This window comes from Drosophila bipectinata, chromosome 4 (genome assembly GCF_030179905.1).
Source record: "Drosophila bipectinata strain 14024-0381.07 chromosome 4, DbipHiC1v2, whole genome shotgun sequence".
Taxonomy (NCBI): domain Eukaryota; kingdom Metazoa; phylum Arthropoda; class Insecta; order Diptera; family Drosophilidae; genus Drosophila; species Drosophila bipectinata.
The window spans coordinates 18,358,848-18,385,681 of record NC_091740.1 but is presented as its reverse complement, the minus strand read 5'-3'; the positions used below and the strand labels follow the sequence as shown (position 1 = coordinate 18,385,681).

The 26,834-nt window shown below is 40.0% G+C and overlaps 1 protein-coding gene across 6 annotated transcripts in view; it reads right to left on the bottom strand.

The window, feature by feature from the left end:
- Pur-alpha (Purine-rich binding protein-alpha) overlaps nucleotides 1-26,834 on the bottom strand; it is a 368,289-nt gene that overhangs the window by 113,912 nt on the left and 227,543 nt on the right. For all 6 annotated transcript variants that reach the window (XM_043213388.2, XM_043213389.2, XM_043213385.2 and 3 more), the window contains one exon: nucleotides 1,045-1,147. In XM_043213388.2, the coding sequence (XP_043069323.1) occupies nucleotides 1,045-1,147 (103 nt within the window). The remainder of the gene's footprint in view (nucleotides 1-1,044; nucleotides 1,148-26,834) is intronic.

Here is a 26,834-nt window from a genome sequence, read left to right as displayed (position 1 = left end):
CGGCCGACTATAGGATATGCTGCCATATAACTGAACGATCGGAAATGACCCAACTCGTGTTTTTGAAGATAGAAAGCTGGAACTTGGTACAGATTATATATTTGGTCAGTTGATCCGACCTACCAAATTTCATAAGGATAGGCCGACTATATCCTATAGCTGCCATATAACTGAACGATCGGAAATGGTACTTGGTAGAAATATCAACTTTCGTATTTATGAAGATAGAAGTTTGGGACTTTCTTTTAGATTTTTTATTGTAAAAAATTGGATTATATATTCCTATTCCCATAAGGATCGGCCAACTTTATCCGATGTTTGCGATATATATCCGGTTTTAACTGCAAGGGTATATAAACTTCGGCTCCGCCTGAAGTTAGCTTTCCTTTCTTGTTTGTTGATTTATTATTGTGATAAACTGATTATATTATGATATTCTCATAAGGATCGGCCAACTAAACAAATTTGAACTGCGTGGGTATTACAGGAGTCTCCATGCCAAATCTTCTAGTCTCTGAGTTTTATGCATTCCTGGCTATATACATGGCTATATAGACTCAGCTGTTGATGTTGATCAAGCATACATATTAAATATGCATTTACATATCTAGCATAGCTATTGAACGAAATGCCGGAACGAGATTATAATGCATTATAGTGGAATTAAATAAAAGTCATGAATCAGAAAATAAACAAATACTTTTTCTGGTTTATTTTCTGGTTTCTGATTTTATCGAATTTAGTGAGTCAAAATCATTTCAGCCCTTCTACTACCGACCGCCGAGCTACCGAGCTGCTTGTGGCATGTTAAAAATACCATCTTCGATATATTATTTAATTCAATTTCATAAACTATTTTATTATACATTTTTATAAAGATCTGCAAATTATATTCGATTTTAGCGATATAAATCCCATCTTAACTGCAAGAATATATCACGTTTGGCCGCCCCCAAAGTTTCTTTGCTTGCTAAATTTTTAAATTGTAATGTATTAACTAACTTATAGTATCATTAAAAATTAATCAAAAGAAGTTTAAAATACCTAGAGAAGCATAGTAATCACTAAATGATGATAAATGATCTCGAAACTCAGCTGCAGTTGAAAGTGCCAAATAAATTTGACTTCGTCTGCCATCTGCACCTATCTGAAAAAAAGAAAATTCAGCAATCATTAGAAATTTAAGACGCACTATAAGTTATAAAAAAAGGATTGATAGAAACAAATGTGGTTATTTTTATACCCTTGCAGAGGGTATTATAATTTTGTGCAAAAGTGTGCAACGCAGTGAAGGAGACATCTCCAACCCTATAAAGTATATATATTCTTGATCAGGATCACCTCCTGAGTTGATATGAGCATGTCCGTCTGTCCGTCTGTCCGTCGGTGCGTCTGTCCGTCTGTCTGTCCGTTTCTACGCGAACTAGTCTCTCAGTTTTTAAGCTATCGTCTTGAAACTTTGCACACATCCTTCTTTCCTTTGCACGCAGTATATAAGTCGGAACGACTGGAATCGGCCGACTATATCTTATAGCTGCCATATAACTGAACGATCGGAAATGGTTTTAGGTAGAAATACCAACTTTGGTATGTTTGATGATAAAAGTTTGGGACTTTTTTAGATTTTGTATTGTAATAAATTGGATTATATATTCATATTCCCATAAGTATCGGCCAACTGTATCCGATGTTTGCGATTTATATCCGGTTTTTACTGCAAGGGTATATAAACTTCGGCTCCGCGCGAAGTTAGCTTTCCTTTCTTGTTTTTTTTAACATACACTTTACAATCACTTACAATCAGGCAACTTTTTAAAACTAACGAACTAACACAAGATTTCTATTTGGGAAAAATTTTGACTCAATCCTGATCTGCTTAGATACCACACGAGTCCAAGTCGGATAGTTTTATCTCTTTTTGACAAAGTAGTTACAAAAGTCGGATAGTTTTATCTCTTATAGTCTTCGACACGCGTTTAAAATTTTCGCCCATTGGTAGAGTGTATATACCGTATATATGTATATATCTCCTCTTAAATTGGTCGATTTAGATTTAGTTGGTTTTTCAGACATGAATTAACTATAACAATAAAGGAAAGCTAACTTCGGGCGGAGCCAAAGTTGAATACCCTTGCAGTTAAAACCGGATATATATCGCAAACATCGGATATAGTTGGCCGATATGCCTTTTCAGTTTCAGATTTCGTTAAGAGTGAAATTAAAAGAATGCGAAGTAATAATATTAAAAGGCCCAGTAGAAGTACAAGGCCCTTACAATTCACCAGTATTGGTGCTACCCAAAAAAGGTCAGAACGCAGATTGTAGCCCAAAAATAGGCTTGTAATAGACCATATAAAATTAAATGAAAACACAACACCGAATAGATACCCGATGCAAACCCCTCTGTAATATTAGACAACATAGGGAAGGCTTAATTCTTTTCAACAATTGGCATGGAATCAGGATTCCATCAAATTTTAATGAAGGACACAGATATTGAAAAAACATACATTTGCATTAAGGGGGGACATCTGAGTAGCATTTTGAAAAAATCAAATTTTTTTTTTTTCGCTTAAAAAATTCTTTAGGGTCTTAAAAATGACATATCAAAAGATAGAGTCCGGCAAAAGTGTCTAAGTGTCGAAATTTTTCATTCTGCGGCGATGCCTCACAGGTATATCCCACAGTACTTAAAACTTTAAACGCGTTTTTCTCGAAACCGCTTTTTTTGAGTTGGCCGAACACATAACTCGAATAACTCTCAACCTATCGATCTAATTTTGACAGTATACTCAGAATACCTATGTCTATCGGCACACGTAGGATTTTTTTTTTATTTTGCTTACTTTTTTTTATCAACAATTTTGAGACTTTTTTTGTTCGTGAAAGTTGAAAATTTTGTTTAATCACTCACTATTTTGCAAAATATCAATATATCAAAAAAATCCTACGTGTGTCGATAGCCGTTGAGATACAGAAACTAACCAAACTTGATTTTTTGTTTTAGATCAAAAATTAAGGACGTTAGGTGTTCGGCCATGGACCCCCTTTAAAAAAATAGGGCCTATGAATGAAGGCTGCAGAGCCGCCATTTTGTTTTCGATTTATTAAAATTTTTATTTGTATTTGTAAATTTTATTATGTACTTTAAATATAATATAATAAAACCTCATTTACAAATTTTCGATTAGCTGTTTTGATTTGGCCAAAAAAAAATTCCAGAAGATCCGCTTTTTTTTTTGGCCTGTTACTCAGATGTCCCCCCTTAACAATGGAAAATTTGACTTTCTTTCTGAATTCGGCTTACCAAATGCACCCAGAATTTTCCAAAAAGCAATGGATGACATACTTAGAAAACAAGTAGAAAAAATATTTCACGTCTACATGGATGATATTATAATTTTCTCAAACACAATCGAGCAACATTACTCGGATTTAATTCAAATAATAAGCATTTTACAGAGAGCCAATATGAAAATTTCTCTCGAAAAATCTAGATGTTGTAAATTGGAAACCTCTTTCCTTGGTTATATTGTACCTCATAATGTAATTAAAACAGATCCGGACAAAACTTCCACAACTTAAAAATATCCGTTACCACAAAATATTAGAGAACTTCGAAGTTTTCTAGGCCTAAATGGATATTACCGAAAATTTGTCCGAAATTATGGTAAAGTAGCAAAACCTCTAAATAAATATTTAGGAGGGGAAAATGTAAATGTTTCTAAAAGAATGTCTTCAAAAGTTTTAATACAGTTGGTCGATTCAGCTGTAGAAGCTTTTAACGAGTTATAAAAAAATTTATAAGGACAAGTTGAATTAGTTCAACCAGTTTATGGGAAAAAATTCACTTTAACAACAGACGCATCAGACGTAGCTATTGGGGTGGTATTATCACAAGATAATACTTTTATTTCTAAAACACTTAATGTTGTGGTCTCGTTGAGTTCTATTTTAGATTGCTTTATTGTATGCGAAGCTTACAGAGTGGCCAGATTCTTAAAGTACTACATAGAAGGTGTATAGAATGGAGGAATACAAAACAGATGTGAGATTGACAATATGTAACTCATCTCCTCCTTCAATTAAGAACAAATGGGATTCGGAAATCCTTGGGCTTAAAACGATATACTTCTTGGCGAACACGACTACTTTGGCGAACTGTTATGCATGATGAAAGTCGTGGTGGTTGTTTTTGCCTTGGTTGTTGGTTCTTTGACGTGGAGCATTCTCGGGTGGCTCAGGTACATAATTACGTTGCTGAACGGTTGACGGAGTTACCGGTATATCTTCTTGTTGTTGTAGTGGTTGATTTGAAGGCGGCGGAATATCCGGGATCCAAAAGAACTCTTGAGGTTTTTCGATGGAGCTGCTTGCTGGGAACTTCGGTTTTCGCTGGTTGAAGTGGCGCTTGATATCACCATTTATGGTGCGAACCATGAAAAGCATTTTTCCAATTGGATGGTCAATAGAGCCTTGAATCCACTTTTCTCCCCTTGCATAATTATGAGCGTAGACCATTTTAGTTGGGACGTACTTGGTAACCGATTGCTTGGCTTCGACAGGCTGCTCGAAAAGTTTACTTAGTACGGTACGACCATAAATTAACTCGCCGGGAGATTTTTCGTAGGAATATGGAATGAACTTGTAAGTAGCAAGGTATTTAGTAACTGCTGCTCGGATTGTTATACCGTATTTGAGGTTTTTCTTGACTGAGAATTTGAACGTCTGAACGAAACGCTCTGCTAATCCATTGGATGTTGGATGGAACGGTGCTGTGGTTATGTGTTTTATTCCATAACGTTGGCATAATTCCTCAAAGGCGTCAGCCGTAAGCTGCGGACCGTTGTCGCTGACCATGGTTTTTGGATACCCTTCGATGGCGAATATCGATGATAGTGCGGCGATCGTGTTAGCGGTTGTAGTGGACGACATTTGAACTACAAATGGGAACCGCGAGTAAGCGTCTACACAGTAAGCGAATCGAATATTGAGCCGGCGAAGTCGATAAGGATTTTCTCCCACGCTGTTGTTGCTGCTTGCCAACTTTGGTATTCTTTTGGAGGAGCAGGATTGTTGCTGCATGACTGATCAAGGCTTTTAATGTCTGCGTCGATTGAAGGCTACCAAACATGTTGTCTAGCTAGCTGCTTCATTCGAACAATGCCCCAATGTCCTTCTTGTAACAGATTCAGGATACGCGCCTGAAGAGTTACTGGGATTACTTCACGACTGGCATCTGTGTGAAGGCTAAGCATTTTTTTGTTGATTGTGAAGCAAATTTTCGATTAAAGTATGGTGATAATGCTTCCTCGCCTTGCTGAAGTTTTTCTGGCCATCCTACAGTAACATACCGTAAGACTTGTTTGAGAAGTTTGTCCTTTTCGATGTGGTTGCGAATGGTCTCAGAATTGACCGGTGGTGACAGTTCCATTTCGATGTGGCAGGCTTCTTCTTCTCTGTCGAAATCCGGATCCATGCCCACGGGAAGGCGTGATAGGGCATCTGCGTTGCCATGAGCAGATGTAGAGCGATACTGAATCTCAAAAATATAGACCATGAGAATGATGGCCCAGCGCTGTAGCCTGTTTGATGTCATTAAAGGCAGATGCTTGCCTGGATTAAAAATAGCTGCTAGTGGCTTGTGATCCGTTATAAGGGTAAACTTTCGGCCGTACAAATATTGGTAAAAACGTTTTACTCCGAATGTTATAGAAAGTCCCTCTTTTTCGATTTGGCTGTACTTAACCTGATGCTTGTCAAGCGTTTTGGATGCGAAAACAATAGGCCTCTCCTTGCCATCTTGTTGGATATGTGAAAGGACTACACCAATTCCAAACGATGATGCATCCGTCGCTAGGACAAGTGGTAGATTTTCATCGAAATGAGCTAGCTGAGTCGCATTGATAATATGGGACTTCAGGGCTGTAAAAGCTTGTTGTTATTGCGGCCCGAAGAGGTATGCTACATTTTTTCTACGAAGTTGGTTTCAAGGAGCGGCCAACTGAGAATAGTTCAGTATAAAGTTGAAATTGTAATTAACTTTACCCATGAATGCTTCTAATTGCTGCAGATTAGAAGGCGGACGCAACATTTTAACAGCCTCCAAGCCTGAGCTGTCTGGAAAAATCCGTTGAGCGCTGATTCTTCGTCCTAAGTTCTCAATTTCGTCCTTGAAAATGAAGCATTTCTCTTTTTTCATCTAATACCGTTCTCACGAAGAATACTGAGAACTTGGTCGATTCGCTTTAGATGTTGCTCGCTTGTAGGTGCTGAGATAATGATGTCATCTAAGTAGTTTCCACATCCTTCTACTCCTTTTAGAAGTTGTTCGAAATACCTTTGGAAGATCGCTGGTGCACTGGCAATTCCGTAGGGAAGGCGCTGGTATTGAAATAGGCCAAGGGGTGTGTTGACGACCATGATAGTTTTTGAATCCTCATCCAGTTCCATTTGAAGATAGGCATCCTTTAAATCTATTTTGCTGAATTGTTTGTCGAGACGTATTATGTGAACGGAGACTCTTTTGTCGGTAACGGGTACTGTTCAACATCGATCTGCGCGTTGACTGCTTGCTTGAAATCGCCACATATGCGAATAGCGCCACCTGGTTTTGGTGCTAGTACAATTGGTGATGCCAAATTACTGAATTTGATTGGCTTCCAAATTCCGGCTTGTGTAAATCTGTCTGCTTCAGCTCTGAATTTGTCCATCTGTGCGAATGGAATTTGACGGCTCTTGAAAAACTTTGGTGTTGCTGACGGCTTTAAAAAGACACTTGCTTTGAAGTCTTTTATGACCCCCATGGCTGGTTCGAACACTTCTTTGTACTTGTTGCAAAGGTCACGTAATTCGTCTTCGTACACCTCTTGAACGTTTGATACTTGCATGATATCAAAGCCGAAAATTTTGAATAAATCCATACCAAATAGATTGTTTGCCGTCTCAATGTTCGCAACGATTATGACTACTTGCTTCTCTTTTTCACCGCACTTTGCAATTGTGTGCAGCTCCCCAAGCAATGGTATTGGTGTATGACCAAACGCATGTAATACTCGGGAACAATTGCGTAATTTAGGCTTATTCAACATCGCGTATGTAGTGGCGTTTATCACGGACGCTCCGGAATCCATTTGAAATGATATAACTTTGCCGTGTATTTCAAGATCTATAAGAATCTTGTTCTGCTGACACTTGACTTGACCTGTAACACTGTTTACAGCTGCAATCGTTTCGATTTCGTTTGCTTCGGATTTGCAACTTTTTTGCATTTGCCATTTACTTTTGTCTTGCTTCGACATGCATATAACACCTATATGTCCCTTTCTACCGCACTTGTGACATACGGCATCGCGAAACTTGCACTTCTCTCTGTCATGATTGTGTCCACAACCAGATCATGATTTTAGCGAACTTTTGTTTGATTTGGCATCACTTTCACCACCACCAAGGAATGGTTTTTTTGTATAGGTGTGAACTGCGTTTATTGGGTCTTTCTTTGATACTGTTTTTTTTTTAAGGCTGCCACGGTTTTTGTTGTTGTTTCTCATAGGTTTCTGCAACTACCATATAAGCACATCTTCAAGAGTTGGTTGGGACTTCTGAAGAGCAGATGCACGGACGGCATCGTATGGTGTATGTACTGTGATCTGATCCCGAATCATTTCATTCATAGTTATAGTTAGAAGAACAACCATTGGCATTACAGACGAATTGGCATTCCCGAGCGATCCCGCGCAAGTCGGCTACCCACTCTCTGTGTGTTTGTGAATGTTTCGTCTTCTTTTTAAAAAACTCATAGCGAGCAGCAACAACGTGTCGTTTTGTTGTGAAATGTTCCGTTAACTTGTCTGTGAGTTCCTTGTATGTTTCAGATCTTTCAATAGTTCGATTATGTTTATGCGACACCACGAAAGAAAATAAGCCTTTTGCCTTATTTCTGCACTAACCGAATACGCGTTAAAATGCTGGGTTCAAGGTAAGACTCCCAGTTTTGATTATCTTTGTCGAATTTGTGGAATGGGGGACACGCAGATAATTCACCCGTGTGGCTTGAATCACCCTGCCCTGGAGAAGCGTTTCTATCCATCATTGCTTGCATCCATTTTTGTTGCTGTTCCATAGTGTCTCTCGTAAATGCTTGCTGTTGAGCAAGTATCGATTAGATCAAATCCTCATCCGCCGGCATCTTGATGAAAATCAACGACTACTCGACACGATTTACGCGATTTTACTGTTTTTATTTTTCGACTAAAAACATCACTTTTTTCCTCGTCGCTAATATGTTGTGTTCCCGTTGAGTTCTATTTTAGACTGCTTTATTGTATGCGAAGCTTACAGAGTTGCAGGATTCTTAAAGTACTACATAGAAGGTGTATAGAATGGAGGAGTACAAACCAGATGTGAGATTGACAATATATAACACTTAATAAAACCGAGCAGCTGTACGCTACAAACAAAAAAGAATTGCTTGCCATAGTATGTTGTATGTACTATTTGTACGTAGTTATTGGTATAGAAATCCAAATCCACTATCAACCTTTATCTCACACAATTTCGGATAAAAATCGCAACGAAAATATGAAAGGATGGTACTATTTCATAGAAAGCTTTACACCGAAAATAATATATAAGTCCGGTACAACAAATGTTGTAGCCGACGCATTATCTCGAATTCAGAAAAAAATTATTACCAACAGAGATATAGAACAAACAGACCAGTCAGACTCAAAACACACAGCATTCAGCTGAAAGTAGTTTTGAAAATGTAATACAAGAGACCCGTAAACCGTTAAATCAGTTAAAACAATAACTGTTTTTAACAACGGGGAGGTATACAATCAGTGAAATTCTTTGATAGGACACGACATTTAATTGAATATGACACACTAGAAAATTTAATAACTACATATATTAAGAGAGTATCTTCCACCTAACATTACGGTAGGAATTCATTGTACCTTAACGGACTTATTTCATATTCAATTACCTTTAAAAAATAATTTCACAAACACATTCCTTTTTACAAGAATCTTTCTACAAGACGTGGAAAACGAAAAAGATGAAGCTATAATAATAGAAGAAACACACAGTCGAGCTCATGAAGGCTAGAAGAACATTACAAACAAATCAGTAGATTATATTATTGGCCAAACTGTTTTAAAAAATTAAAAGAATATAGATTTGTAACAAAAATAAATATAACAGGCACACAATAAAAATTCCAATTGGGGAGCCCTTGTTCCAAATAAAGAGGGAATTTACATATAAATATATATTACGCACAAAATTTAACATTTCTAACTTGTACAGACGCCTATTTAAAATACCTTGTAGTAAAAGAAATCCAAACTGAGTTAAACATTGAAAACAAAGTAATGGAACTACTTCAGCAATTTTCCCAAGCTAAAGTAATTATGACAGATATCCAACCGAGTTTTACCTCGGCCCAATTTAATTCGTTTGTACAAAGGTGTGGAATAAGTTAACGTTACGCAGACCCAAGTTTAGAGAGCACACTCGACATTAACGGAAATATCTCGCTGCACTAACTGACTATTCTGAAATAGTTATTAGAGCCGCTCAAAAATATTATATAATCAGACCATTCACTCCAAAACAAACCAAGAATCTTTTGATATCCTTTATAATAAAGTTGAGCACGAAAATATTCCCCTTATGTTAAAAAATACACAGTCAAAAATGTCGGAAAAACATAACGAAAACATGTGAGAAAAAACATGGGGAACGAAACATGTTTAATTCCAGATATAAAAAACTGGTAGTTAATTCAATAATAGAAATAGGACTATTCATAAAGATAATATTAGATTCTTTTTGCAAAAAAATAAATAATTTTCCTTTTTTCAGAAAATTGTTTTCAAGGCTACTTAAATTGAACTTAATACTTTTAACAAGTTCCGAAATACTTCATTACACAAGTCGCGATTATTTATTATTTAAAGACAACAAAGACGTATTGACGTACGATTCATGCGCAGACTTATTTCATGTAACTAATTTAAGTTTGTATGAAGAAATAATTAACACGGTTCTACACCTTTAGTGTAGAAGAAAAATCAAAGGACTGGTTAGGGTATGTTGGGGAAAGCTCGGAAAAGCCCCACGTTGGGCGCCATTTATTCTGTGACGAACACGGTGAAATGGATACCGATTGGTAGCGTACTCTGCCTACGGGACCGGCCTAGCTCAGTGAAGAGTCCAGGAGGTTGTGTTACTTTCTAATCAGGATCACCGCCACACAATACAATTTTGTAGACAGAGTTGGAAAGGATTAGGAGGGGATATAAGTCATTTCGGGTGGACTTGAATATGAGACAAACAGCCTTTTTTATGGAAGAACTGAGGTGGAATAGTTCTTCTGCTTGGCCCGCCCTTCCTGTAAAGACTTACTAATTATTTCTGCCTTTACCCATATGAAGAAAAATCGTTTAGCTCAGGTGCCCATAAAAAAATTTAATTTACTTCATTTTAACCGTTCTTCAGTTCACAATCCAATATTTAATTACTCTAGTTTTCATCTTTCTTTCTCCTTACAATCTACTTAGCCTAAATCTTTACTCCTACTGTTTTTCTTTAATCCTAATCAATTGAAATTAATTTGTCTTAACCACTAAATCTTTAATAAAGTTTGAATACGAAGACTAAAATTAAATAGGGGTAGATTAAGAAAGAATTTTTTGGAATCTTACATCAAGTTAGATTAATAGTTTTTTTTAGATTAATTTGTCATACGCTTTCTTGTATAATAGCATAGTTAGGCAATCAAGATTAAGGGGACCATTCGCGATTTTAAATTTTGACGATTTTCAATGGGCTGGCAAATGAACATGAATTATTTTTTAGGGTTGTAACTGTGCATACATATATTAACAAATAAAAAGGAAGAAACCCATTTAAAAAAATTTTTTTTTATAATTTTGTTGTTGTTGTTTTTTGCAATCAAAAAAGCCTTTCTTTTTGGTGTCGCATGTGATTTCCGCTCATTAGAACATCTGAAACCAAAAATTCCAACGGGATTGGAAAGAGTACATGTTTGGCTCTCGTATGAACTAGGATTATTAACTTTGCTCAAAAATTAATAAAATGGCGGACCTTTAAAAATTATTTAAATTATTTAAGCCACAAATCAAGCTGAAAAGTAAAGAAGATCTTCACCGATTTGATTTATCCTAGTTCATACCAGAGCTATATATGTATAGAATAACGTTTTAACTGATTTGGAACTGATTGGATTAATAGTTTTTGAGTAACCTCATGCGCCAGTCGTAAAAACCCTGTTTCGAGAAAAGCGCGTTTAAAGTTTTGAGGCGGCTCTCGCCGTCGCCTGAGGCTACCACCATAAAGCGGCTATATCTTCAAGAGTTTTTGAGATTTTCACTTGAAATTTTCAGGGAACATTCTTGAACAGTTCATAGTTCGAACAAAAAAAAAAATCGGGGGGGGGGTCCCCTTAAATGGGTACTCACAAACCAATCCCTCGACGTCTGCAGGCCTGTAGACTGGAGCGCTGTATGCAGTGGCGGATTTAACAGGTGGGCAAAGGCGCGCTTGCCCACTGGGCCCCCCCGACGAAAGGCTTTCAGGGCCCCTCTTGCTGAAAGCTACACCGATTTTTTTTTTTATTTTTTTTGTTGAAAAAATGTTTTGGTGAGTCTCTTGTGGACAGCACAAGTTCAATTTTCATTCAGGGGTCCTCTGTTATCAGAATAATTGCAATGCTTGATAACTATCGTAAATTGAATATAAAATCAAATAACTTTTGGGTGCAATCCTAGAAAAGGGGCCCCCTAGCGTTTTTTGCGGCAATTTTTGGTATTTTCGGCCAAATTTGGAGTTGATCGAAAGGGGAAAGCTTCAGGTAATGACGTAGACCCAAAAAAACCGATTGCGATCATTCCTTACCTTGTAATTTACGGTTATTTCCGGCAATGGGGGGGGGGGGGGGGGGGGGGGGGTAATTTGTTCCCATATTACGGCGTCGATATTAAACGACGGGGGTAGGGGGTGACAGGGGGGCCCTTTAAAAATTTTGCCCACTGGGCCTTTTTCCTTAAATCCGCCACTGGCTGTATGGCTTGATGAATGGAGATAAATTCAAATTAAAATTATGGGGTCTCGCTAACCATGATGCCAACCAACGAATTATGCTCTATAGAAAAAGGGTATGAGTACAGGTCTGATTCAACAAGAATTATTTAAGCAAAAAAAAATATATAAAATAAAAAAAAACATGAGGTTCCATTTTAGGTTCTCATTTTGCAAGGTTTCAACCCTTCTCCTGATCCTATGCTGCCCCAATCACGCACACTTCCCGGAAGCTGCAGGAGCTTTTCGCCGACGCGGCTCTATCCTGATCAGGTTCTGTGCACGTTTAGGGGCTGATCGAGGTATGTTCGCACTTGACCACTTGGCGTGGTTGTTCTTCGCTTGTGACTTCTGGATCGCCGAGGGTACTTTTCGCTCGCCGGTGGCTTTCCCTGGCACTACCCGTCCGAGTTCTACCTAAAAGGCTTTTGTTAGTCCTAGCGTTTGGATATTTTCCCTGCTCACCTGTAGGTTTTCCCACCCACGTTCAGTTGCCGAAATCTGCGCTCAACACGGCCAATTCTGTGTTGCTGTTGCGCCACTGATTTGACTGCGTTGTCACCTTACTTTGGGGTTTATTATTTTCCCCGGTTTTACTTTGAGGTAAACTCTTATAATTTGCGTCTTTTCTCTTCAGAAGTTTAAATGCAAGAGAACATTTGTATCCGGCGCATCTTAAAATGGCAGTGAGGGAGGTTGCCGTACCTTATTTTGAGAGGCGATCGAGGTGCCAGAAATTTCGCGCTTTACAGCTCTTATTTGGATAACAGTGCAGCTGTTATCGACTTATATTATCAACTTAATATTAGATAAAATGTGTTATTACCACTTCAGGTCCGACGGTCCGACTATCGGCATGCAAAAGAACATTTGTATCCGGCGCATCTTAAAATGGCAGTGAGAGAGGTTGCCGTACCTCATTTTGAGAGGCGATCGAGGTGCCAGAAAGTTCGCGCTTTACTGCTCTTATTTGGATACCCGTGCAGCTGTTATCCACTTATATTATTAACTTAATATTTGATAAAATATATTATTACCACTTCTGGTCCGACGGTCCGCCTATCGGCATGGGTCTGGCTCCGGCTAGCTCATCCAGGGCCGTGGCTTCCCTGACCCTTCCCATCCGACCGTTAACAATAAATTAATCCTAAAAAACACAAAGTTCTATCGGACATTACTTAACACTGAAACTATAACAACATTCAAATTCAAGACTCCTAATACTAACACACGTAACATTTATTCTTACCCTATCGAATCACAGATTTTTAATACTCCTGTTGACTTGAAGTTTCGTGGCCTTCCCTCCCGTCCTTAGCGGAACGCTGACCTTTTCTCGCGTCCGCCCCTAAGTCCAACACCCGATCCCCCCTCTACTTTCTCATTATCCCTTCCTCATGCCCCCCTGCCGTACAGCTCTACTCAATATTCATTTTTTCTCAATTACTTTTTTTTATTTTTAAGCTAATATTTAAACATTCGGAATCCGTTCTGGAGCTTTTGCTTTGCTTTTAGGCGCTTTCCCTTTTCTAATTTTTATCCCACCACGCGGGGAATTACGTTTCAAATTTTCCCTACCTAGGAGAGCTCTCTTGGGATTTGGGACAACCATACATTGGAGAGAATTTAGATCTTCCAGCTTCCACAGCCGCTACCGGAACTCACAAATTTGATAGAAAATAAATAAAAATTAACCAGGACTTATAATTAGGTACAAACAATATAAATAAAAATAAAAAAAAATGTAACACAAAAAAAATAATTAACAAACACATACACAATAAAATAAATACTACTATATAAAAAAAAAACAAAAAAATAATAATCGGGGAGTCGATGGCAGTCGTCGAAATGATTAGATGTGAGGGATTCTCCTGAAGGGATGTCCTCGTTCAGGAGTTCTGGCCTCCTTAGTTTGATTTTCAGATTTTTGATTTTCAGGCGGGCCGCGCATACGCAGTTGATGGCCCCTCCCTACTTATTAGCCAGTACCATTCGGATGCTTCCTCGGTCAGCAAGAAGTCCCGTAGCAGCTCAATCCATGGCATCGCATACTGCTTTTGTAGGTGCTCTACTCGGAATACGAAATCCTCCGCTCTCATCGTTCCTGGACGCCCGGAAAACTGACAACCCCACTTATCTACGGGTACATATTGCCGGCTTCTTTGCTGCGATTCCTGTCCCGGTGGTAAACGATACGCCCCTCCTGCTTTTTCATTCCTAGGCCCGTCTCTTTGCGACCCAAGGAAATTTTTTATTAAGGCTTGAACTGCGGGGTCTCCATTCAGTCGGCGGTGCCCAATTTCGGTTCCCTTTCGCCCTTTGATTTCTTTCCGCCATCACCCGGCTAAGGAAGGCGTTCAGATCATTCGGTCTCGGCGCATCTTCCTGTCTCCAGTTGCTTCCCGCATCTGAGCTCGGTGGTGCTAGTGAAATTGTCGTCTTTTCCGCCTTTCGTTTGTCCTCCTGACGCATTCCTGTACTTGAAGAACCGTCTGCTGACCCTGCCGGCTGATTATTCTCCACCTGCGTCGTCATTGAGGACTCGGCTGATCTAGAGGACGGGATTTTTTCCCTGCTTTGCTCTATCTTCCGGATAATCTGCTCGAATCCTGTCCTCATGCACGCGTCTATCCTTCGATCTACCAACTGGCTGAGATCCACCCTTAGCTGCTCTTGGGATGTGTGTATGAGGGCTTGAACCTCCCGACGATTAAACGATGCGTAGGCCTCTGCGTTTTTCATGCTGGTCCATGTATTGGTCCTGTATGGGGTCTAATTGAACATGGGAATAGGTCCGATATAGAGTGGATGCTTGGTCCAGGCTGAGGTTTCTCGGGATCGCCCCCCTTTGTTGTGCGCTAAGGCGGCCGGTCTCTCTAGTATCTGTACCGCCCTGTGCGCCCCCTTCCATGTCCAAATCTATTTCCCTTTCTTCGAGCATTGAAAGACTCGGACCGCCCATGGAAGTGTGATTCGGAGGTTTTCTTTCGGATTTCGGAGTATCTACCAGGAGAACTGCCTTAACTCGCCTAATAAATTTATACTCAACTGAATAAATAAAGGATAAACACTCGGGGAATACTATCACCAATATCAATAAATAAATATATCAATAACAAGAATAATTAAATAAATAAATATATCAATAACAAAAATAATTAAATAAATAAATATATCAATAACAAAAATGAATAAATATCTAAAAAATAAATAAATATATATAAAAAACAAGAAAGGAAAGCTAACTTCGGGCGGAGCCGAAGTTGATATACCCTTGCAGGTAAAACCGGATATATATCGCAAACATCGGATATAGTTGGCCGATCCTTATGGGAATTTGAATATATAATCAAATTTTTTACAATACAAAATCTAAAAAAAGTCTCAAGCTACTATCTTCAAAAATACCAAAGTTGGTATTTCAACCAAAAACCATTTCCGATCGTTCAGTTATATGGCAGCTATAAGATATAGTCGGCCGATCGGTATGAAATTTGGTAGGTCGGATTAACTGACCAAGAATATAATCTGTACCAAAACACGAAAGTTGGGTCATTTCCGATCGTTCAGTTATATGGCAGCTATAGGATATCCCTTTTCATGGCAATAACTCCAATTTTCTTGATTTTTTTTTGTTCGGTAGATAAGTAAAAATAAAAAATACACTTCTTTTTATTTTTTTTTTAAGGTTGGTTTCTCTTAATTTTTTTTACAAAAAGCAAAAAAAATATAATTTTTTAAACTAAGCGAAATTAATGATTTAATTGTATAATAATGCAATAAACACAAAAACTCAATAATATAAAACTAAATATAATATTAACCTGTTTTTAAACATTAATTGAATCAACAATACAATTTTTTTTGATTTTTTATATTTTGTACCAGAAACTGCACAACCAATTCAGATTACCACATTCACCAAATTGGTTGGAAAAGTAATCACCTGTTGAGTATTGGACAGAATTCTGAGTGATCAACACTTTTTATATAAAAAACGAAAGTTTCTGAACTGCATAAAAAAGTTTTTATACAGTTTTGTAACGCAGTTTGATAAATAATTGAATTTAAACGGTATGATGCAGATCTGCATCACCACCATGTAAAGGGATATAGTCGGCCGATTCTTACAAAATTTTGCATGTCGTATCGTTTTGCCAAAAATAGCTCTCATGTAAAATTTGAAGTTATACCGAAGTTATACCATTTCCGATCAATCAGTTATATGGCAGCTATAGGATATAGTCGGCCGATCCCGGTCGTTCCGACTTATATACTGCGTGCAAAGGAAAGAAGAGTGTGTGCAAAGTTTCAAGACGATAGCTTTAAAACTGAGAGACTAGTTTGCGTAGAAACAGACTGACAGACGGATGTGCTCATATCAACTCAGGAGGTGATCCTGATCAAGAATATATATACTTTATAGGGTCGGAGATGTCTCCTTCACTGAGTTGCACACTTTTGGACAAAATTATAATACCCTCTGCAAGGGTATAGAAAAAAAACGATTTCTAAGATGTTGAAAATCCATTCCACTCAAAATTCCCAGAAGGGATTTGTGTATTGGAAGTAAGTGAAATTGATAACTTTAAAGAAAAAAAATAATTAGTAGCCTAAACAATCGTTTTTAGAAATTGTATTACAAAGAAGGGGATCAATTAACCAATAAAAATGCAGTACACGGACCGTATACCATATATATAATGAAAGATTTTAATATACAATGATGGTAGAGCCTTGAAAACATCGAATTTTGCAAACATCGATGCTGTTAACTTCGATGTATTCCATGTTTTAAACCACAATACATCGATACATCGAAGCATAAAGGAACATTTTACCCGACTATTTTAAAAGCCATATTTAAAAGTTTTAAAACAAAATAACGTATTTTATTGAAAATGAATTATTCAATATTGAGATCGCAGTTACGATTTAAAAATAATAACTAGTCTACAGCAGGTGGTTTTGAAGAACAGAGCTTCAATAAAGTTAAAAATGAACATACCCTTTAGGCTTCTTTTTTGCGCGTATTCTTTGTGAAGGTAAAACAACTATATTTGAAAGAAAAACATCGATACATCGATGTTTTATTTATTTTCTAAAACATCGATGTATCGATGTAATGCCAAGGCTCTATTAGATGGGACATGAGGGCCCAAAACGGTCAACTTTTTTCGTCGAGCTTGTTACTGAGGGGGGAACGAACATGCATACGATTCTATTTTTAGAACTTTTTAAATGCACAAAAAAAATGTGTGGCTTTGTATGTATGTGTCACTGCTCGCACGATGGCGTAAGTATGTTTTGGGTTCCAAATTTCAATTTCAATTCTATTTTCTCGTTTCTGTTTTCAATGCGCCAATGTTGAATTATTGAACAAATAGTATTTTGAATCGGTGCAGATCGAGACAGGGTGGTAATTTAATGCATAGAGTAGTTACTCTATGTACAATTTTTCTGTGTTCAATTCCTCGTAAGGACTTTGCAATTTTTTTTCTTTGATAATTATTATTTTTTTTTCACCAAATTCACCAAACAGTCCGCCGCTGTCGTAATATTTGTTTTTTTTCTTCCCCAATCAGTGTCAATTTTTACATCTCATAACTTTTAACTAAAATTTTCCTAAAACCGATAATTATAAAACGCCATTTCACTACAAATCAGTGATTGTGTGATTGCTTAAATTCTCAACCTAGCCGCCGCAGTAGCCGTGTTATGTTTTTTTGGTGCTGTTTTTTTTTCCTTTGGGGTGAACTACGTACAGGATGCCGACGGCATACAAATAAATTTTAAAAAAATCAATTATAAATTTATATATGTAGTTATAATTATAACTACTACAATTTATTTAATTATTATTTTCCGCTAGAGCGAAGGGCCAGTTTTTTTTAATTCAACTTTCCGGCCACTCAATAACTACAGTCGAAAATTATTAATAATTTAATTATCAACCTTCTGTCCGAATAGAGCCGCGGTTTCAATTCCATTTTTCCGGCTTCGTGATAATTAAATCCAATTAATTAAAAATTAAGGTTTCAACTCCACCTTTCCGGCTCAATAATAATTAAATCCGACAATTAGTCAAAAATTAATTATTACACAGTGCGACAAAAAAATAAAAATTGAAGGAACTTTTGAAGAGACCTAGCAGGAATTTTTCATTAGGTCGAGTATAGTATAAAACCGTGTTGAAATTTTTCTAACACCGGATTGCGTAGGCAATAAGGCCGAAATTCCAACCTGAAAGGAATAAGATAACTTCCTGACACTCTGGACACTCTGACTCTGACACTTCGCACTCTGGAGGCCATCGACGACGTCAGGCCTAGTGGCTCCGGGCAATTTCCGCCAAGGTCGGGACTTCCTACTGCCCCTGCTCGGAGGCTCAATTCATACAAAACTCGAGTGGTTCCGGGCCAAAAGGGCTGCGATCTCTGTTCAAGGGAGAACCACCCCATTCGCTTATGTCCGCGTTTCCTAGAAATGGACGTAAATGGGCGCTCTGACTACATTAAGAGGAAGCAGTTATGTTTAAACTGTTTTGCCCGAGGGCACCAGCAGCGAGACTGCACGAGCGCCCATACCTGCTTCACATGCCACAGCCGACACCACACCCTCCTGCACCGCGGCAATCAGGTCGTCCCCGCTCCAAGTCCGCCTACGCCAGCAAGGGCTCGACCCGCACAGACTGCCAGAAACACAAACGGCTCAGAGAATCAGTCGGATGCGCAGGGCTGTTTCGCTTCCGGGTCAGGAGCCATACTACTGGGCACGGCCCTTATCAACGTGTGCCATTTGAGGTGAAGCTTCCAGGCACGAGCACTGATGGACTCAGGGTCCGAAGCGAATTTCATAACGGAACGACTTTTCAACCTTGTCAAGCTTCCCTTCAAGACGATTCAAGCCAAGTTTCCGACATTAATCAGACCATTTCCTCAGTGACTCACTGAATCAGCTCCTCACAAAATTCTGGGAGGTGGATGATGTGCCCACACAGATCAGTTCGGAATCGGATTCAGTTTGCGAGCACAATTTTGTCCACACGACGAGAAGAGACGAGTGTGGCAAGTACGTTGTGACGCTCCTCTTACTCGATCCCGAGCAGTAGGGTTCCGAGCTAGCGGCTTCACGGTCCTTTGCTCTTGCTCAGTTCCTGCGTAATGAGCAGCGCCTGAGCAAGATCCCTGAAGAGGGATCCGCCCCTTAAGCCCCGCTATGACTCGGTAAGCAGTTCTGCTACCTACTATCTTCCACATCATACCGTCTTCAAGCCCGAAAGCACGACCACAAAGTTCCGGGTGGTCTTTAATGCTTTGAGTCCGTCCGTAAACGGGACCAGTCTGAACGACATTCTTCATGCGGGCCCGGTCTTACGATCCGACTTGACGATTTAAATGCTAAAGTGGCGATACTTTAGTTTTGACTTCAACCCCGATATCGAAAGATGTATCGGCAAATTTGGGTAGACCCAAGACCACAGGTATACTCCGCTCCAACGTATTGTGTTTCGCAATCCCGATGGGGATATCCGCGACTACGAATTAAAAACGGTCACCTTCGGTGTCAATTGTGCCCCGTTTTTAGCGATCCGTGTCCTGCAACGACAAAGAGTCGAAGTATCCGCAGGAAAGTCAAATTATCCGGCATTTTATGTACGTTGATGACGTTCTCGCGGGGGCAGACTCCAACACTGAAGCCCAAGCTGCGATTCGGGAGCTGAAGGGGGCCCTAGAGTCGGCAGGGTTCCCACTTAGGAAATGGACTTCGAATAGCAAGGCGATCCTGGCCAACATTCCGAGTGACCACCTCCTTCGTGCTGATTTCCTCGACATCGATGCAGAGAGCACGGCCAAGACACTCGGCGTGCGGTGAAAAGCGACGACTGATGAGTTCTTTTTTGTTCCGCCAGAAAGACAAGCCTTTCACGAAGCGCCAAGTCCTCTCCCAAATTGCCAAATTTTTCAATTCAGCAGGTTGGCTCGCTCCTTTCATTGTAAGGTGGGACGACGCCCTCCCTCAAGATTTCTGTCAGCGATGGGTTGACTTCCTAAAGAATTACTCGGTACTCGATCAGATTTGTACGGCGCAGCAATTTACGCCCGCGTCGAGGTTGGGTCTACGGTAATAGTGAACCTGCTGACTCCAAAGACTCGATTGGCCCCAGTTAAAACGGTGTCGCTCCCTCGGCTAGAGCCTTGTTGTTATATGAGATGGCCACCGCCGTTCTTCCAAAGATGCCTGAGGCCGCGTCGGCCCTGTACTGTTGGACGGACTCGACTATTGTGCTCACGTGGCTGCAGAAGCCAACCGGGTGACCAGATTACCCAGTTCACCGACGTGCAGAAATGGGCACATGTCCGCTTCGAGCACAACCCTGCGGATCTCGCTAGCCGGGGCGTAGCTCTCCAAGATCTTGCGGGCAACCAGTTGTGGTGGCACGGTCCTGACTGGCTGCCAAGGCCTCGCAGCGATTGGCCAAGGCAATGATGGCAATGATGCCCCCGTGACTGAACTCGAGAAGCGAGCAGGTCCATGTCGCAAAGGCGCCCCCCGAAGATCTTCTTGAACGTTTTTCAACGTTTTTGGTTTTTTTATATTTTTTTTTTTTGCTCGACAAGGCATAACGAGTCCTTGCCTATGTTTACCGCTTCATCCAGCGAAGATTCGATCTCCGTTCAAAGAGCACCTGACAACTAATGAGGTTACGTCGGCTGAACGTCTTCTAGTTTCCGTCACTCAGCGCAGACACTTCGTCTTTGAGATGGACTGCTTAAGCGAAAATCGTCCAGTATCAGCATTCAGTCCGATTCAAAATCTGAACCCCTTCGTGGATTCGCAAGGCCTTATGAGAGCCTGCGGCCGGGTCACGTCTTCTGAACTTCTTCAATATGACAAACGGCTGCCATCTGTCTCGACTCCTTGTTCAATTTACGCATCGCATCACGCAATCAGCTAATGATCCGTCTGATCCGGGCCGAATTCTGGATTCCAAGGGTGAGGAATTTGGTTAAGTCCGTCGTCTATTCTTGTAAAGTATGTGTCATCCACAAGAAGAAGTTGCAGACGCAACTCATGGGAGAACTACCTAAGGAACGGACGTCCTTCTCGCGCCCATTCACATACACCGGTGTGGATTATGCCAGTCCTTTCGAGATAAAAAACTACCGTGGGTTCCAAAAACGGATGATAGCGTTCGGCTGCTAGTCATCTTTAAGATCGAGCCTCACGTGCGCGTTTGTACGCCGTCCCGAGAGCCGAGCGAGGTGGTGCGTGCCCACTACCGAGGCGTGACATTAGCGGATGAGCGGTTCTATCTTCCAGCGACGATCTCCGTTGTCCTGGGCGCAGATATGTACCCGCGTATTATGCAGCCGGGCTTCCTAAAGATCTAGGAGAGGCTGCCAGTGGCCCAGAGCGCCGTTTTTTCGTGTCCGGAGCCTGCCACCAGCTCCGGATCTGTTGCAACGCGAGTGATTGCAAGGGGGACGGGATGTTTAGGTGAGCCGTTGTGCCGCCGCTCAGCTAAGCTTAAGAGAGCATCCGCGCTGAAGAGCGCCCCTGCGCTGAAGAGCGCATCCGGGCTCGCCCCTCTATGCACTCTCTTTCTCTCGCCGGCCGTCCGCTCTGGCTGTAGCGTTTATTTTTCTAAGTAAAGTTTAGTCCCAAGTAAGCAGCAAAATAAAGCTGATGTGAATGCGCCTAGAATATAAGCCCACGACGCCCCCAACTTCTTTCTTTTTCGAGCCTCTAGATATTTGTTCCCATATTACGGCGTCGATATTAAACGACGGGGGTATGGGGTGACAGGGGGGCCCTTTAAAAATTTTGCCCACTGGGCCTTTTTCCTTAAATCCGCCACTGGCTGTATGGCTTGATGAATGGAGATAAATTCAAATTAAAATTATGGGGTCTCGCTAACCATGATGCCAACCAACGAATTATGCTCTATAGAAAAAGGGTATGAGTACAGGTCTGATTCAACAAGAATTATTTAAGCAAAAAAAAATATATAAAATAAAAAAAAACATGAGGTTCCATTTTAGGTTCTCATTTTGCAAGGTTTCAACCCTTCTCCTGATCCTATGCTGCCCCAATCACGCACACTTCCCGGAAGCTGCAGGAGCTTTTCGCCGACGCGGCTCTATCCTGATCAGGTTCTGTGCACGTTTAGGGGCTGATCGAGGTATGTTCGCACTTGACCACTTGGCGTGGTTGTTCTTCGCTTGTGACTTCTGGATCGCCGAGGGTACTTTTCGCTCGCCGGTGGCTTTCCCTGGCACTACCCGTCCGAGTTCTACCTAAAAGGCTTTTGTTAGTCCTAGCGTTTGGATATTTTCCCTGCTCACCTGTAGGTTTTCCCACCCACGTTCAGTTGCCGAAATCTGCGCTCAACACGGCCAATTCTGTGTTGCTGTTGCGCCACTGATTTGACTGCGTTGTCACCTTACTTTGGGGTTTATTATTTTCCCGGGTTTTACTTTGAGGTAAACTCTTATAATTTGCGTCTTTTCTCTTCAGAAGTTTAAATGCAAGAGAACATTTGTATCCGGCGCATCTTAAAATGGCAGTGAGGGAGGTTGCCGTACCTTATTTTGAGAGGCGATCGAGGTGCCAGAAATTTCGCGCTTTACAGCTCTTATTTGGATAACAGTGCAGCTGTTATCGACTTATATTATCAACTTAATATTAGATAAAATGTGTTATTACCACTTCAGGTCCGACGGTCCGACTATCGGCATGCAAAAGAACATTTGTATCCGGCGCATCTTAAAATGGCAGTGAGAGAGGTTGCCGTACCTCATTTTGAGAGGCGATCGAGGTGCCAGAAAGTTCGCGCTTTACTGCTCTTATTTGGATACCCGTGCAGCTGTTATCCACTTATATTATTAACTTAATATTTGATAAAATATATTATTACCACTTCTGGTCCGACGGTCCGCCTATCGGCATGGGTCTGGCTCCGGCTAGCTCATCCAGGGCCGTGGCTTCCCTGACCCTTCCCATCCGACCGTTAACAATAAATTAATCCTAAAAAACACAAAGTTCTATCGGACATTACTTAACACTGAAACTATAACAACATTCAAATTCAAGACTCCTAATACTAACACACGTAACATTTATTCTTACCCTATCGAATCACAGATTTTTAATACTCCTGTTGACTTGAAGTTTCGTGGCCTTCCCTCCCGTCCTTAGCGGAACGCTGACCTTTTCTCGCGTCCGCCCCTAAGTCCAACACCCGATCCCCCCTCTACTTTCTCATTATCCCTTCCTCATGCCCCCCTGCCGTACAGCTCTACTCAATATTCATTTTTTCTCAATTACTTTTTTTTATTTTTAAGCTAATATTTAAACATTCGGAATCCGTTCTGGAGCTTTTGCTTTGCTTTTAGGCGCTTTCCCTTTTCTAATTTTTATCCCACCACGCGGGGAATTACGTTTCAAATTTTCCCTACCTAGGAGAGCTCTCTTGGGATTTGGGACAACCATACATTGGAGAGAATTTAGATCTTCCAGCTTCCACAGCCGCTACCGGAACTCACAAATTTGATAGAAAATAAATAAAAATTAACCAGGACTTATAATTAGGTACAAACAATATAAATAAAAATAAAAAAAAATGTAACACAAAAAAAATAATTAACAAACACATACACAATAAAATAAATACTACTATATAAAAAAAAAACAAAAAAATAATAATCGGGGAGTCGATGGCAGTCGTCGAAATGATTAGATGTGAGGGATTCTCCTGAAGGGATGTCCTCGTTCAGGAGTTCTGGCCTCCTTAGTTTGATTTTCAGATTTTTGATTTTCAGGCGGGCCGCGCATACGCAGTTGATGGCCCCTCCCTACTTATTAGCCAGTACCATTCGGATGCTTCCTCGGTCAGCAAGAAGTCCCGTAGCAGCTCAATCCATGGCATCGCATACTGCTTTTGTAGGTGCTCTACTCGGAATACGAAATCCTCCGCTCTCATCGTTCCTGGACGCCCGGAAAACTGACAACCCCACTTATCTACGGGTACATATTGCCGGCTTCTTTGCTGCGATTCCTGTCCCGGTGGTAAACGATACGCCCCTCCTGCTTTTTCATTCCTAGGCCCGTCTCTTTGCGACCCAAGGAAATTTTTTATTAAGGCTTGAACTGCGGGGTCTCCATTCAGTCGGCGGTGCCCAATTTCGGTTCCCTTTCGCCCTTTGATTTCTTTCCGCCATCACCCGGCTAAGGAAGGCGTTCAGATCATTCGGTCTCGGCGCATCTTCCTGTCTCCAGTTGCTTCCCGCATCTGAGCTCGGTGGTGCTAGTGAAATTGTCGTCTTTTCCGCCTTTCGTTTGTCCTCCTGACGCATTCCTGTACTTGAAGAACCGTCTGCTGACCCTGCCGGCTGATTATTCTCCACCTGCGTCGTCATTGAGGACTCGGCTGATCTAGAGGACGGGATTTTTTCCCTGCTTTGCTCTATCTTCCGGATAATCTGCTCGAATCCTGTCCTCATGCACGCGTCTATCCTTCGATCTACCAACTGGCTGAGATCCACCCTTAGCTGCTCTTGGGATGTGTGTATGAGGGCTTGAACCTCCCGACGATTAAACGATGCGTAGGCCTCTGCGTTTTTCATGCTGGTCCATGTATTGGTCCTGTATGGGGTCTAATTGAACATGGGAATAGGTCCGATATAGAGTGGATGCTTGGTCCAGGCTGAGGTTTCTCGGGATCGCCCCCCTTTGTTGTGCGCTAAGGCGGCCGGTCTCTCTAGTATCTGTACCGCCCTGTGCGCCCCCTTCCATGTCCAAATCTATTTCCCTTTCTTCGAGCATTGAAAGACTCGGACCGCCCATGGAAGTGTGATTCGGAGGTTTTCTTTCGGATTTCGGAGTATCTACCAGGAGAACTGCCTTAACTCGCCTAATAAATTTATACTCAACTGAATAAATAAAGGATAAACACTCGGGGAATACTATCACCAATATCAATAAATAAATATATCAATAACAAGAATAATTAAATAAATAAATATATCAATAACAAAAATAATTAAATAAATAAATATATCAATAACAAAAATGAATAAATATCTAAAAAATAAATAAATATATATAAAAAACAAGAAAGGAAAGCTAACTTCGGGCGGAGCCGAAGTTGATATACCCTTGCAGGTAAAACCGGATATATATCGCAAACATCGGATATAGTTGGCCGATCCTTATGGGAATTTGAATATATAATCAAATTTTTTACAATACAAAATCTAAAAAAAGTCTCAAGCTACTATCTTCAAAAATACCAAAGTTGGTATTTCAACCAAAAACCATTTCCGATCGTTCAGTTATATGGCAGCTATAAGATATAGTCGGCCGATCGGTATGAAATTTGGTAGGTCGGATTAACTGACCAAGAATATAATCTGTACCAAAACACGAAAGTTGGGTCATTTCCGATCGTTCAGTTATATGGCAGCTATAGGATATCCCTTTTCATGGCAATAACTCCAATTTTCTTGATTTTTTTTTGTTCGGTAGATAAGTAAAAATAAAAAATACACTTCTTTTTATTTTTTTTTTAAGGTTGGTTTCTCTTAATTTTTTTTACAAAAAGCAAAAAAAATATAATTTTTTAAACTAAGCGAAATTAATGATTTAATTGTATAATAATGCAATAAACACAAAAACTCAATAATATAAAACTAAATATAATATTAACCTGTTTTTAAACATTAATTGAATCAACAATACAATTTTTTTTGATTTTTTATATTTTGTACCAGAAACTGCACAACCAATTCAGATTACCACATTCACCAAATTGGTTGGAAAAGTAATCACCTGTTGAGTATTGGACAGAATTCTGAGTGATCAACACTTTTTATATAAAAAACGAAAGTTTCTGAACTGCATAAAAAAGTTTTTATACAGTTTTGTAACGCAGTTTGATAAATAATTGAATTTAAACGGTATGATGCAGATCTGCATCACCACCATGTAAAGGGATATAGTCGGCCGATTCTTACAAAATTTTGCATGTCGTATCGTTTTGCCAAAAATAGCTCTCATGTAAAATTTGAAGTTATACCGAAGTTATACCATTTCCGATCAATCAGTTATATGGCAGCTATAGGATATAGTCGGCCGATCCCGGTCGTTCCGACTTATATACTGCGTGCAAAGGAAAGAAGAGTGTGTGCAAAGTTTCAAGACGATAGCTTTAAAACTGAGAGACTAGTTTGCGTAGAAACAGACTGACAGACGGATGTGCTCATATCAACTCAGGAGGTGATCCTGATCAAGAATATATATACTTTATAGGGTCGGAGATGTCTCCTTCACTGAGTTGCACACTTTTGGACAAAATTATAATACCCTCTGCAAGGGTATAGAAAAAAAACGATTTCTAAGATGTTGAAAATCCATTCCACTCAAAATTCCCAGAAGGGATTTGTGTATTGGAAGTAAGTGAAATTGATAACTTTAAAGAAAAAAAATAATTAGTAGCCTAAACAATCGTTTTTAGAAATTGTATTACAAAGAAGGGGATCAATTAACCAATAAAAATGCAGTACACGGACCGTATACCATATATATAATGAAAGATTTTAATATACAATGATGGTAGAGCCTTGAAAACATCGAATTTTGCAAACATCGATGCTGTTAACTTCGATGTATTCCATGTTTTAAACCACAATACATCGATACATCGAAGCATAAAGGAACAT